Source organism: Phoenix dactylifera, chromosome 5 (assembly GCF_051530095.1).
Source record: "Phoenix dactylifera cultivar Ajwa chromosome 5, Ajwa_hap1_PhDact_Kaust_v1.1, whole genome shotgun sequence".
Lineage (NCBI taxonomy): Eukaryota > Viridiplantae > Streptophyta > Magnoliopsida > Arecales > Arecaceae > Phoenix > Phoenix dactylifera.
Genome location: NC_143194.1, coordinates 37764376 through 37777500, shown reverse-complemented (window position 1 = coordinate 37777500; position 13125 = coordinate 37764376). Strand labels below are relative to the sequence as shown.

Sequence of the window (13125 nt, the reverse complement as noted above, 5' to 3'; positions counted from 1 at the left end):
TCATATTCCTAGGAGGGAAAATGCTTCCCGCGAACCAAACGAGCCCTCAGTCTTTTCCATGAAATGTGGGAATCATATTCCCATGAAAATACAACTTTTCCATCTCTCTCCTTTGAAAACTCCAACCAAACAAGAGGCATCTCATTACTTTCCCGTTGACCAATACTTTTCCCCCTTCTTTTCCCGCGAACCAAACGAGCCCTAAAGGAGGCTTTATCTCTGCTCCTCTCTTGCAAACCTCCCATCTCGTCTACCATCTCCTTCCGAAGCCTTGTCTATTATTTCCCTCTTATATCTGGTTGACTTTGCAAACTTTTGCCTCTTCTGGTGCATGTAGCAGCATGCTGAGCAAAAGCAAACTGCCACAAAGACCTCGTTAGTATTTAGCAATCAATGAGACCTTTCTAGAGGCTCTGCTTGTTTTATTTTCCTCTCTCTCTCTTTCTACACTCCACAAACTTCGTATATAACACCATACCTGTAGCTTCGATTTAATCAATAAAACTGGGTACCTCAGGGGAAAAAAAAGCTAGAGGAAGTGTCTCACTTCATTATTCCTATGAAATAAAATAAAATAAAAAGATGTAGCAGTTTGCTACAACTCTCTCTATACTGTTTGCATCAGCATAATGATATGGGGTGGAATTCGAACCAAACCGGGTCTATTGTTCGAAAAGTAATTATCGTAACCGTTGAACACGAGCCGCTATTGTTTCCATGCTGTTTAAATTTGGTAAATACGGGGGTTTAAGTGCCCACGAAGGGACGGAACGGGCAATGCGCACGGTGGATCTAGCATTCATACAAGATATCCAGAGACCAATGGAGAAAATTTCGAGAAAATTAAGTTCTTCTTGAAATACACAATAAATCTGATATTTTGATGCATGTTGTCTGAAAACAGGATTTATCAAGATTATTAATTTTTAAACTTAAGAGTTGAAACAATGACAAAAGAGATTAAGTTGGTCAAATTTTGCATGATGCAGACAGTAGGACACACAGAAAAATCTCCTCTAGGAATTTTAAGTGCCTCTATTGTCTACCTGATAACGATCATTAAACTTTCAATTGCTCTTTGTTCTCACGCACACCAATAGTTATATATAAGCATTTCTTTTTCCATTAAAAAAAGAAAAATCTAAGCACAGTGGTATTTGGAAATACGTGGAGAGAAATTCTAAGTGAAGATGAATAAGATTTTTGAAGTGGCAGAGGCAGGGCATCCTTTAGCGAACTGACTGCCCAATAGCAAAAATGAACTGATTTTAGCGAATAAGTGAGAACTCCCTACAATGAAAATTAGTCGAGATTACCCCAACTAGCATCTAGACTGATCCATTTGTCAATTCTATTGCCGCCGATAGCCCACAACAGAGCCTGTGATGGATTACCAACTTCGGTTTCCTGAAGAGACGTGCAAGGTCAAGACGGAAGAGTTTCCTGTGATGGAACCATTCTAACGGAAGCAGGACCTGGGCGATCGCTTCAATCTGCATCCTTCCAGGAAAACAGCAGCCCACTCTTCTTCCCCCACTTGCAGTAGAGAAAAGCCGGAGAGAAAAAAGGCCGAGTGCTAGAGCTTCAGGGGTGGGAGTTGGTTCGAAGTATCAACATGTTGTTGTTCGGCACGTCGGTTCCCGAGGCAGAGTTACGAGCTGCCTGGGTGGGTTTTCGATATGCGAGGCAGGTTTTGCAGGCTGGCTCGATTGTTTTGGAGGACGACTCGGCCACAGTTATCAGTTGGATCCAGGAGGAGCTGAGGGGCGAGGGCACAGACCACCCCTTGGTTCGGGATATAGGGATGATGTGTAGGGTTGGGGTGGCCGTTCAGACCAAGCATGTATTTAGAGAAGCCAATGGGGCAGCCGATTAGGTGGCTGCTTCGCGGCTCATCATTCAGGATACACCCTTTGGGTGGGGGAGGGGGAGCTGCCACTGGCTCTCCATGAGTTAGTATTTTTTGATTTTATTGGACGTATTCGTATACGTATTGTATAAAAACCCATCTTTAGCACAAAAAAAAAAAAAATCCCCCCCCCCCCCCCCCCCTTAGCATAAAAAAAAAAAAAGTATCAACATGTTCCAACAACAGATTATCCGGAGAAATTCCTAATACTCTTGGCAATTTTTAAGGAAGCAACCTTTCCGGGCAAATCCAAATTTCTTTCACAGCCTTCGATCATTGCGGTATCTGAACTTGCCGTTCAATGATCTTCATGGCGAAGGGCCAACAGAGGGACTTTAATCATGCTAGTTGAGTCCAATGGGAATGACTGTGGGGGTAATCCAATATTGCAAGCATGTTCTACCCAACAATCAGGGGGGGGGGATGGGGAATTATTCCTCACTCATTTGTCCAACTATCACCTCTCTTGTTATTCCACTTACTCAAAACCATTAAAATCAGACAGCAGTTGCAAAATAACATATTTCAGACCATATGGAATTTTCGGCTTACTCCAGAAATAACAAAACATGGTAAACTAAAGCGGAAAACAGAGGAACAATAAAAATTGATCGGTCTCCCTACTTCATAGCCAAAACTGGCTAAATTTGTACACATGGAACATCCTAAATAATATTATATATATATATATATATATATATATATATATATATATATATATATATATATATATATATATATATATATATATATATATATATATATATATATATATGACCACACCCTTCTCACTATTGAGGAGCACTAATTAGTGTTTTATAGTTGTCTTTAAAAAGCTTCAATACGCTGAGAGCTACCACCCGGAAGGATATCACCTATGCAAGACTGGAAGCGGATTGCATACACCACGATGGAGGCTTGGTTATAATGATCAAGTCGATCCAGAGCAAGCATAGAGCTAATGATGGACATCCGCTACTGCAGAACATTCGCAGATTGACGATGAACTATGATGCTTTCCAGGCCACTCATGTATACCAGAAGGCGAATAGGCTGAGTCGCCTCCTTTGCTGTCCAACATTCTGGTGGTGTCCTCTGGAAGAGCTATGAAACTATCCCACTTCCTCTACATCATCTTTTTTTTCTTCTGATATTCTTGAATTTACTCATGTTGGAACAGTATAATCTAGGCGGTCTACCAAAAAAAATAAAAAAAGTTCAACACACCCCATGTCTCAATGACCCAATAGAGTTTTCTTCGGTTCCAAGGAAGTGAATCACCTTTTTCTCATTCACCTTAATTAAAGATTATGGGGTAAAGCAGCAAGGCCTAATTCGTGGTGATTTTTACAGTCACATAAAAGCGGATGTCCCAAGGAAAGAGGACTGTAGATAGCAGGCTGGACAATCTTGAAGTCTGAACGAATTGGTCGGGATGACCCTCTTCCTAGTACAAATTCCATTATGGATCCACTGTTCATCTCAAATATTGGAAGAATTTGATGTGACTTTGATGATAGACGATGAAATCCTGGCTACTTTCAGCGTTTAAATTTGGTCACCTTTGTTCGAAAGAGTTCCAGGAGAATGCAATTAGATTGGGGTTGGGATCCCGCCAAGAGCAACCTACTAATGCTCCACCGAGAAGCAAAGTTGTTCTTGCCTCACTAGCCTTCAAGACTGAAAGCTAACATGCACAAACATTCAATAATTTCTGCATATAATTATGTCTTTTCTAATGTTACAGGCTCAGATTGGAGAAAAATATGCAAGCGTGGATTGGTACATAAACATTCTCAATTAACAATAATCTTAGAAAATGGCAGCTAATTCCACAGATGATCTAAGGCAACAATAATCATGGCATAGCTCTAATGGGTTACCAGTGAAAACCTTAACAGCAATCTGATAGTACCCCTGTGACTATATTTTCCAAAATTTAGAAGAATAGCATTCTCCCATTGGTCATTTGGAGGGACTATCCAATATCATTCATCAGTATTCATGACTCTGACATGACAGTAACAATACTGGATCACCATAATAGCAATTATTTCCCTTAGCATAATTAAGTGTCTTGCACATAAGTGGATTCTCTCACCCAAAACTAGGAGTCCTGGATTTCACTTAGGCTTAGATTGAAACCTGATAACAAAACAAGCTGACGGTCGAAGGATTATGGAGTACCCGGGAAGATCTAAAACATTTTGACGGCAAGTGAATAGAAGTAGAGCATGTTTCTCGATTGGGCCACAAACTGGACAAGTCCAAACAAAACTACCATCCACATATGACCAGACACAGAAATAAAATGTGTCTAATGAGTATTGAATGACGCTATAAATGCCAATAAACAGCCTAATGTTTATTTAAAGTGACAGAAGCGAAAGGGAAGAATACAGCTTTAAAAAGACAATGCATGATTTCAGAATAATGGCAAAAACTTTGAACAAATTCAGAATTTTCTCATATGGACTATGGCAGGTTTTAATAAGTCAGAAGCCTTCAGTTAGTGCAAAAATTCGACCAGAGAAAGATGGAGGCAGTTTAGTAATAGCTGACTCGATATCCTGAAAAACCAGTGCCAACCATAAGAAGATATAACTTTAATAGTTAACCACTAATAGATACTATGAATAGAAAAAGCGGAGAAACTTCAGAGGATAAGTGTCTGAAAATCAGCTGAATTATGCAGAACAAATTTCAATTGATAGCCATGAGAAATTTTAGCATGGAGAAAGACAAACTTGTGCGTGTAAGTGCATGCATGACAGAGAGAGAGAGAGAGCATATTCACAGAAAAATATGGGGTGCATTTAATAAAGATATGCTCCTAGTACCATGACTACTGCACTCTGCAAAACTTCTGGTAAAATTAGAAAGGCACGGTCAAAAATTCTGCATGGATCAGAACCTGAAACTTAGGAAACTAAGGTACAGGAAGAAAAACGTAGTTAGAAAACGGAAGTTTAGAGGGAGTTTGATATTCAAGGATGAATGATCGAGCAAAGAAAGACTAAAAGATTCAAGGATGAATGATCAAGCAAAGAAAGACTAAAAGAGATGGTTGTAAAGATATGAGCTTAGGCTTATGCAGAAACCTGTCTAGTTGCTAATCAAATAGTGCAGGGTTTTTAAATAGGGAAAAAAAGGAAGGGAATCTAGATCCAAGATCTTCTGCATGTGCCCAATCTTCCCATGTATCAATAGTGTTGCTGAGAGAGCGAAAAACAAACAGGTGCTTAGCAGTTTGACCAAGTGACCTTGGAGCGAATCCCCCCTCCACAGGACTTGGAGAGTTAGGGATACTTGAGGGAGAGTTACCCCCATTATTTAGCTCAATTCATTACCTACAGGCTCTTCTACACCAGAAAAAAGGGGTCAACAGGAGAAAATACTCTTTACTTTAGAATTTCCTTTGTTCAGCCAACTGGAGAAAATACGAAAGTTTCTTTTTTCCTTTCTTTTTCTTTTGTTTCTTTTGACTTATTCTTTAATTCATTTTCTGAGTGTCCAAATGGAGCTTAAGCAAAGGTTTGAGGAGCATAGGAGCATGTTTCTTTGATAAGAATGAATGCTGCAGATGAACTAATAAAAAATTCCAAGGATTAAAAATAAAGACAATTAAAATGATGCTTCTCCAAAATAATAGAAAGAAAGAAAATGCAAACAAGAAGGGAGCTCACCTCTGATTGATATCGAGCTGAAAAATGGATTAGAAGGATAGCTTTGTTTTCAAACTTCTCAGCATAGCGTGCTACCTATCCGGTTTTAAGACATAAAGCAATAAGCTGAAAGTAGGAAACAAGATAATTTACATTAATACCCAAATTTACATCCATCAAACGTATGCAATAACCTCTAGCAAATGAGTGTGACCAAATTCTCTCGCATGCTCTGTTGTGACAGCATCATCAACAAAAGTGCTCTGCAAAATTAATAACAAAAATAACTCATGGTCTAGCAAAAACCACTAAAAAGAAAAGTTTACATGCAAAGGAAAACTTCATCAACTCATGAAAAACAGCTAATATATCAGCAATGGAATCTGACCAATGAAAGCATCAGAGATGTTTTAATGTGCATAATTGGGGCTAAAGTCTGGTTTCTAATCCTGCCTTATACCAAGTGACAACAGGTGCATTTAATAATTACAAATTTTGATAAACCATTTAGTAAAATTCCGCAGGCACAAAAGATAAGCCAGGTTATGCATGAGAAATACTGTTTTTAATCTATTGACAGAATCTAATGAACATAACATCACTACAGCAGCTACTAGCCCATCAACTGAGCAAAGAGAAAGGGATAAAAAAGCCGTGGGCCATAAAGAGTTCTAAAATTGAAGTTGAGCTCCTGCCCGGAAACGAACTCTCTCTTGGTTAAAGGTAGATCACCAAATATGAAAATCTGAAACATTAACTTCTGACAGCGCAGTTGCGAGGAATAATAAAAGACACAAAAGACATGAGCGGATTTATGGTCATAACCTGTCCAGAGGCCATCCTAGCTGTAGAAAATATACTCCAGTAATTTGTTGGTGTTTAAGCATACATCTAACACCTCGCTTGGTGGTGGAGAAAGAAGTCAGAAACATGGTGGATATACCACTGTGGATACTTGTCACTAGCAGCAGGAAGTTTTAGGAAAGAAGCACATGGCTCAAGCAGTTTGGCAAACTAAACTTGATTGGCCCTTGGATGCTCTGCAGAAACCCAAATAAGAAAAATGGTGGGAGAGAAAAGGAAGGATCGACTACAAAAGTGACTAATTTTCACCTATAAAACAAGTTAGCATCTGGAGGTCTCCAGAGAGGCAGGCTCATCGCATTGATACAAACATCTGGAGATCCTATATATTGTTGATTTTAAGTGAGATGTCTCTCCTTCATAACAATTCAAGAAATCAAGTTACAATGTTTTATGATATTTATCAGTATCCACAACACAGGCAGAGAGTTGTATACAGGGGGAAGAAAGTGTAAATTTTTAGAATCTAAACTATTAACAAAGAAGTATAATTCAATGAAAGAAAAGCAAAAGTTTCACATACTAGTCAGCAGCAAAGTAACATGGAAAAATTAAATTAAGGGGACAATTTTTTCTTTGAACTAGACAGTATCTCCTTTCAGAAAAATTAAGGGAGAAAATCACCAACAGTTATCTTACTAAAAAAAATGGCAAAACATTATAAGATAAATCAATTTTATAGCCAACGCACAACACCTATTTTCTATAGAAAGCACTTTTTATCCAAGGAATCCATCAGAAGTAATCCCAGCGACCTTAATTAATCATTCAAAATCCAAATTACAGACTAGAACACAGACACAGTTCATATAAACAGCAATATGCCTAACTTTAGACCCGTTTGAGAGTATAAAAAAACAGCTAGGTTGAAGCTAACACACATGAATTGGAAATATTTGTCCATCAAACAGCCAATAGTTTATACTATAGTATGAGCCAGGAGTAAGCAAAACGTGAATATTGCAATATCAAGAAACCAAAATAACAATAACATGGAAAACAGTAAAACAGGCACCTCCATGACAAGAATTCGTGATTTCAGTGCATCAGCATTGTCTGGGTCAACTATAAAATCTGACATGGTGTCTCCCGTGAAAGCGATTTCAGGTGTTGTCACTGTGTAAGTTATCTGCAAGTTGCAATAATGTTATAGAATAGCTAACAATTGCAATGACAAATCTTCCACAACATTTTCTTAAGAGCGCATTAATTTTAGTTAAGTATAGTATCTATTTGCTGATTATAGTTTATCTCTAAGTGTCTAACAAGACAGACCTCCACACCTGATAATCTTAAGTTCTTGATCTCATTTCCAGAAAGACCAGCATATTCCTGCTTAAGTTTCTGCTTTACAGAATAAATTACATAACCCTGCATTACAGAGCAAACAAAAAAGTAAGTCCAACTCAAAAGATATAGAAATCCTTTTTTGTGGATATATAAACTAGAATAGAAGAATTGATGATAAAAACTAGGAATCTCTCACCTGGCTCGGTATTACATGATAAGTTTTAAATGCCTTCACTTTGAGGTCCTTCCTTATCTGAAACTCTTCACCTGCAGTAAGCAAATTCACAATATCTTCAATTCATTTGGCTAAATACAAATAATAAACAATCTAATGAATAAATACATTTTAAAATTAAGATGGGACGTTACCCACATCCAAGCCTATAAGATTGTGCTTCAATTCAGATTGGTCCATTGCCCTGTGCACTTCCAATAGCTTTTCCACATTTTCTTTTATTGATACCGGAACAAATATAGTTGGTGGCTTCATACTGTACAAGCCTCGTGTAGCAACATACATGGGCAGTCCTCCCTAATGTAACATAATGACAGTCAGGCCAGAACTGTAGATACAGCAAAGAAAAAATGCACATGATAGCTTTAGCAAAATCCAATACTAATGAATATGCTTTGGTCAACAGATTTCCATGTCACAGAATCTGATAGTGTCTGAACAGAACACATGACACAATGGTCATTTTATCAAATCCTTGAGCAGCCTAATGTAGCCAAACATATCAATGTTATTTGCAAAAATACTTGCATAAGCATCTCCATAAGCAGCTTGATATAACCATCAAGTAAACAGCAGCAATTTTTTTTGCGGAGGTGAAACGCTTGCTGGACAGTCATTGTATTTGTTCCAAGGTTCGCCGTACCGGAACCGGCCGGTACGAACTGGCCAGCTATTTCCCGCTGGAACCAGGGAAGAAGAAGAGAACGAGAGAGAGTGCGGAGAAGAGAGGGAGGAAGGAGACCTGTGGCCGCCATCGAAGAGCCGCGGAGGGGCGGCGGAGGCCGAGGTCTCGGCCTCCGCTGCGCCCCCGCCCCTCCGCGGCTCTCCGATGGCGGCCACAGGTCTCGTTCCTCCCTCTCTTCCCCGCGCTCTCTCTTTCTCTTCGTCTTCTTCGTCTCCGACACAGAACCGGCCAGTACGGGCCGGTTACAGGCGGACCAGTCCGAACCGGCCAGTACGGGCCGGTATAGGAGGTTCGTCAGACCCTGATTTGTTCCAAAGTTCACTCTTTAATTGAAATACAAACAACAACCAAACTTAAATAGAGGTGATCACATCCTGTTAGGATGTGAATTATTCATAGGCAATAAGTGTTGTGGAATTTTGTAATAAAGAGTTCAGATATGGTAAGCTTGTCTTCTACTTCGATGTAACATTTGTTTAGAACAGTTCTATTTCGATATTATCATATGTTATACATGGCTCAATTAAATTAGGATCGAGTTTGGTATACTTCTGAGAGGAGTATCATTTATGCAATGTATGGGAGTTACAAACTCAAAAGCATCATTTACTCCAGAATTAGTTGTATCCACCATCACACATTAGACTTTCTATATGTATTTCTTAGCTTGATAATCCTTTTCATGTTTCTTATTGAAGTCTAGCATGTGCGATACATGTCAGAGAAATTACACACAGCCATGATCACCAATCTAATTAAAATATTTTTTGGTTATTGATGCCATATGATAAATATAATTCCAATTCTGGAGAATTGCATTTTTTTTCTTTCTCACTTTCAAAAATCAGAATTAAACAATAAGGGTATAATTATGTAAGAATAGAGGAGGCATGGCAAGACCATGCATGCAGACCCACTGCATACTGCATCGAGCCTCACCAGTGAAGTCGCTCAGGACTCGAGAAACTAGAATTAGAACTAGAATAGACATGTCATACAATTCTAGAAAGCACTGAAAAATATAAAAATATACTTTGGTAAGTAAGTACATATTTTAAAACCCATGTTTGACAATGCACCAGAAATGCAGTCAAATTAATTGTCTGGGGAATGATCTTCCTCAAGAAGTCAATGCATCAGTCCTGAGCTTAACCCAAAACTTAACAAAGAATACTACCAGACTGAAAGAAAATATCTGAACAAATTATAGAAAACAATACTCTTGGAACAAAAGTAGCACATTATGTATCGCTAAACAAGGGCATTGGTGTCTTACATCATAACACGCACACAAGAGAGAAGAGGAACGAGGGGAAGAGGGATGAGGGGAGGGAGGAGGGAGGATGTGGGACCAGGGATCTTACAATGTGGTCCATGTGGCCATGGGAGATGAAGAGAAAATCCTGGGAGATGGCTCGTTGGGGACATCTACCAATGTCAAAAGCCATTTTGAGTGTGGGAAATATTACACATGTTTCCTGCCCTCCAATGGATAATCCCTCGACTGGATACCCCTCGATCTGTAAACCTTTCTTTCCTTTTGATGATGACTCACTAGATAGTTCTTTACTCTTCTTCGTACTTTTTCTACTCCCCATTGCAGTGTCTAGCTGTACACGGTACCCTCTTTATTTTCTCTTTAACACCTGTTTAGATGGATTCAAGAAGCCATAAACCAATTAGAAAGTTGGAAAAATAAGTTAGTATCATCAACAAGTTCCAAGTCAAGTGAAAAGCAGTTTTTTTTTTTTGAAGGAATAATATCAAAAAAGTACATGAAAGCATGCAAAACAAATAAGTACAAACGAATCCATGTAGTTATTTATATAGGATCAACTGATGTGAAGTACATAAATATTTTGGAGGGAGGGGGGGGGGGACACTACATGCAACAATAAATGGATATGAGGTAATATAAATAGTACTTTTAAGTTTATGAAAAGCATGCATCTGACATTATTATAACATAAGGTTTTTCCGTTACTCCTGTCCAATTTTCAGATCAACGAATCTCTCTATATTCCAGTAAAACAGAGATAAAAGTAACTAATTGGAAGTCTAGTAGTAATTTGAGAATCATTAGGAAGACAGGAGCATTAGCACTTACTTGTTTTTGATTCAATTTTTATTTGACAAAAGATAAACACCGGAGCTAGTAAGTTATTAAGTAAAAAGACAGTACAACTTTCACTATTTATCTCAGAAGAAAACAATTTGACACCAGAACTAGAAAGGTATTAAGTAAAAAGACAATACAACTTTCACTATTTATCTCAAAAGAAACCAATTCACTTATGATCATTTAACTGAACTCTCATCAAAACCAAATATTCAAAATTGAAGGGCTACATCATAAAATCGTATGTAGGTATATGTTTTTAGAGCCCATAAACACAATGCCATGGTTTCAAAAACTACTAGGACGCTATGGTACGACCAGTACCATACCATTCCAATGCAAAATTGGCATCGCACGGATGCTGGGTGCTAAAACTAGCTTACTAATACGTATCGGCCGTACCGATCTGTCTGGTGCGTATTAGTGCACCGACTGTACCAATCTATGCTAATGATTTTTCAACTTTTTTAAGTTATTAGTTTCTGTGCATACCATCGTATCAGTACTGAAATGGTAACACACCATTTCAATGAAAAAACAGTGCAATATTCTGTACCGATATTTAACACCATGTGTGATGCCTGATAGGTTAAATAACTATCAAATCAAAGAAAATCAAAAGGGAAGAAAACAATAATAGTAGAACATGCAAGCAAAAGAATACAACTTGTCTTTTCTCTTGATTGCATGATATCCAAATTTCAAAAGGAAGAAAGTAAAAAAGAAAAGAAAAGGCCCTATCCCCAGTGACACTTCCAACTGTTATATCTCAAACCTAGAGAGAGGAAAATAAAACCAATTGCATAAGGTTGTGCAAAGAGAGTTAATAACAAAGTAATTTTCCAAAGCTTTTTTTTTTCTTTTTCCTGATTATAGAATGTCTTTTTCCCACAACAAGGTATAAAATACAAGACAACAAAGTAACCACATGAATCAATAAGAATCGAATAATCCTGCACTCTTCAATTCAATGGGATGGGACAAACTCTTACATCAGTACCATATAGTATCGACCATCTAGCATTTTCTTGAATAATTTGAAAAACCAGCAAGTGCGCAAACCCAATAAAATTTATGCTTTCTGGCTTTTACTAATCCAGTACATTGTCAAGTAGTGTCTTTGTAGTTTGTGTTAAACATCAATAAGGAAAGTGCATCTATCAAGACCTTTTGGGGACTACCAATGTGTTTCATAATGGATTCTAATAGATCAGCTTAGGCCTAGTCCAGAGTGTCAAGCACAATGAATTCTCAGGTAAATCAGTCTGATCGAATAATTTTTTTAAAAAAAATAAATCTTTGAACTCTGTGCTGTGGACAGGGAAGGGGGATCTTTAAACTCGTACTGTATATCTTATAGCATAATTCATATATTTTGATCAAGAAAATTAAATCACATATCGAGAAGTTATTAAAAAAAACAGCATTGGAATCCCTCATCCTTCTAACCCTAACTCATGATCTGTTCCAAGAAAACCAGTACAAGCCAAAACACCATCTTTTTTCATTTCTTGTATAAAAGAAAATCAGGGAACTTCCCGAAATTCGATCTTGCTGATAAATGAATAAATATACAAACAAACCGTTTTCCAGCGATCGCTGGTCTCCAAATTTTAAGGATCTCTTTAATTCCATCATCGGATTGGTTCCTGTGTTTCATATGTTTTAGCTCTTGCACATTATAATCCCTAAAACGAAAAACGAAATCCAAACCAACGTCAAGATCGATTCCTGATGGATCTCTACGTCTCAGATGTTCTATCTCCTGGCATATTAATAAATGGACAGGGAAAACCTAAATCCAAGCACCGAGTTCTCGGCTGATTCTAGCCCTAGCTCTTGATTCTTGGATGAGAAAGGGACTTACAAGGAGCGAGGGAGGAAAAAGTGAGGACGGAGATGGAGGACCGCCGGTGGGAGGACGGACAGGGGTGAGAGAGATCGCGGCGCGAGTTTGGGGAGATCGGTTCTTTGAACGTTGAAGAGACAGAAGGTGGGGATGAATGGGGGAGCCCCGGGGGCAGGCAAGAGGAGTGAAGGCGGGGCGGTGGCCTTAAGGCGAAATCGCAGCCGCTTCTCTGATATAGCCACTCCGCTTTTAGATGATACCCACCCCTTATTCTTCTTCCGAAGCAAGGCCGTAGGAATATTTTTTATTTTTTAATTTAAAAATATATTTGATTGCAAGTGAAAGTTCCAGGTTTTTAAGAAAATATTTTTAATTTATTACATTAGAAATTCAACAAAATTGGAAAGCTTATAACTATTTTTTCAAAAAAATATATATTTTTCCATGTAATGTCAAGTTATACCTATTTTTTCTTTTTTAATAAATTTCTTTGGACCTCCACATATTCT

The 13125-nt window shown here is 38.1% G+C and overlaps 1 protein-coding gene across 4 annotated transcripts; it reads right to left on the bottom strand.

Annotated features, from left to right (window-relative positions):
- Window positions 1–4212: 4212 nt before the first annotated feature.
- TRZ1 (tRNAse Z1) lies at window positions 4213–12828 on the bottom strand. 4 transcript variants are annotated; one of them, XM_026805703.4, is made up of 10 exons: window positions 12635–12828; window positions 12351–12455; window positions 10013–10294; window positions 8098–8260; window positions 7925–7995; window positions 7714–7809; window positions 7454–7567; window positions 5769–5837; window positions 5596–5670; window positions 4213–4479 (listed from the first exon to the last, which is right to left on the bottom strand). In XM_026805703.4, the coding sequence occupies exons 3-10, from the start codon at window positions 10244–10246 to the stop codon at window positions 4405–4407; spliced, it is 897 nt and encodes a 298-aa protein (XP_026661504.2). In that variant the 5' UTR covers window positions 10247–10294; window positions 12351–12455; window positions 12635–12828; the 3' UTR covers window positions 4213–4404. The 4 variants fall into 4 exon arrangements, with proteins under 4 accessions (XP_026661504.2, XP_038985171.1, XP_089787139.1 ...); XM_039129243.3 differs by lacking the exon at window positions 12351–12455; XM_089931013.1 differs by lacking the exon at window positions 12351–12455 and having other exon boundaries at window positions 7454–7528; window positions 7723–7809.
- Window positions 12829–13125: the final 297 nt, after the last annotated feature.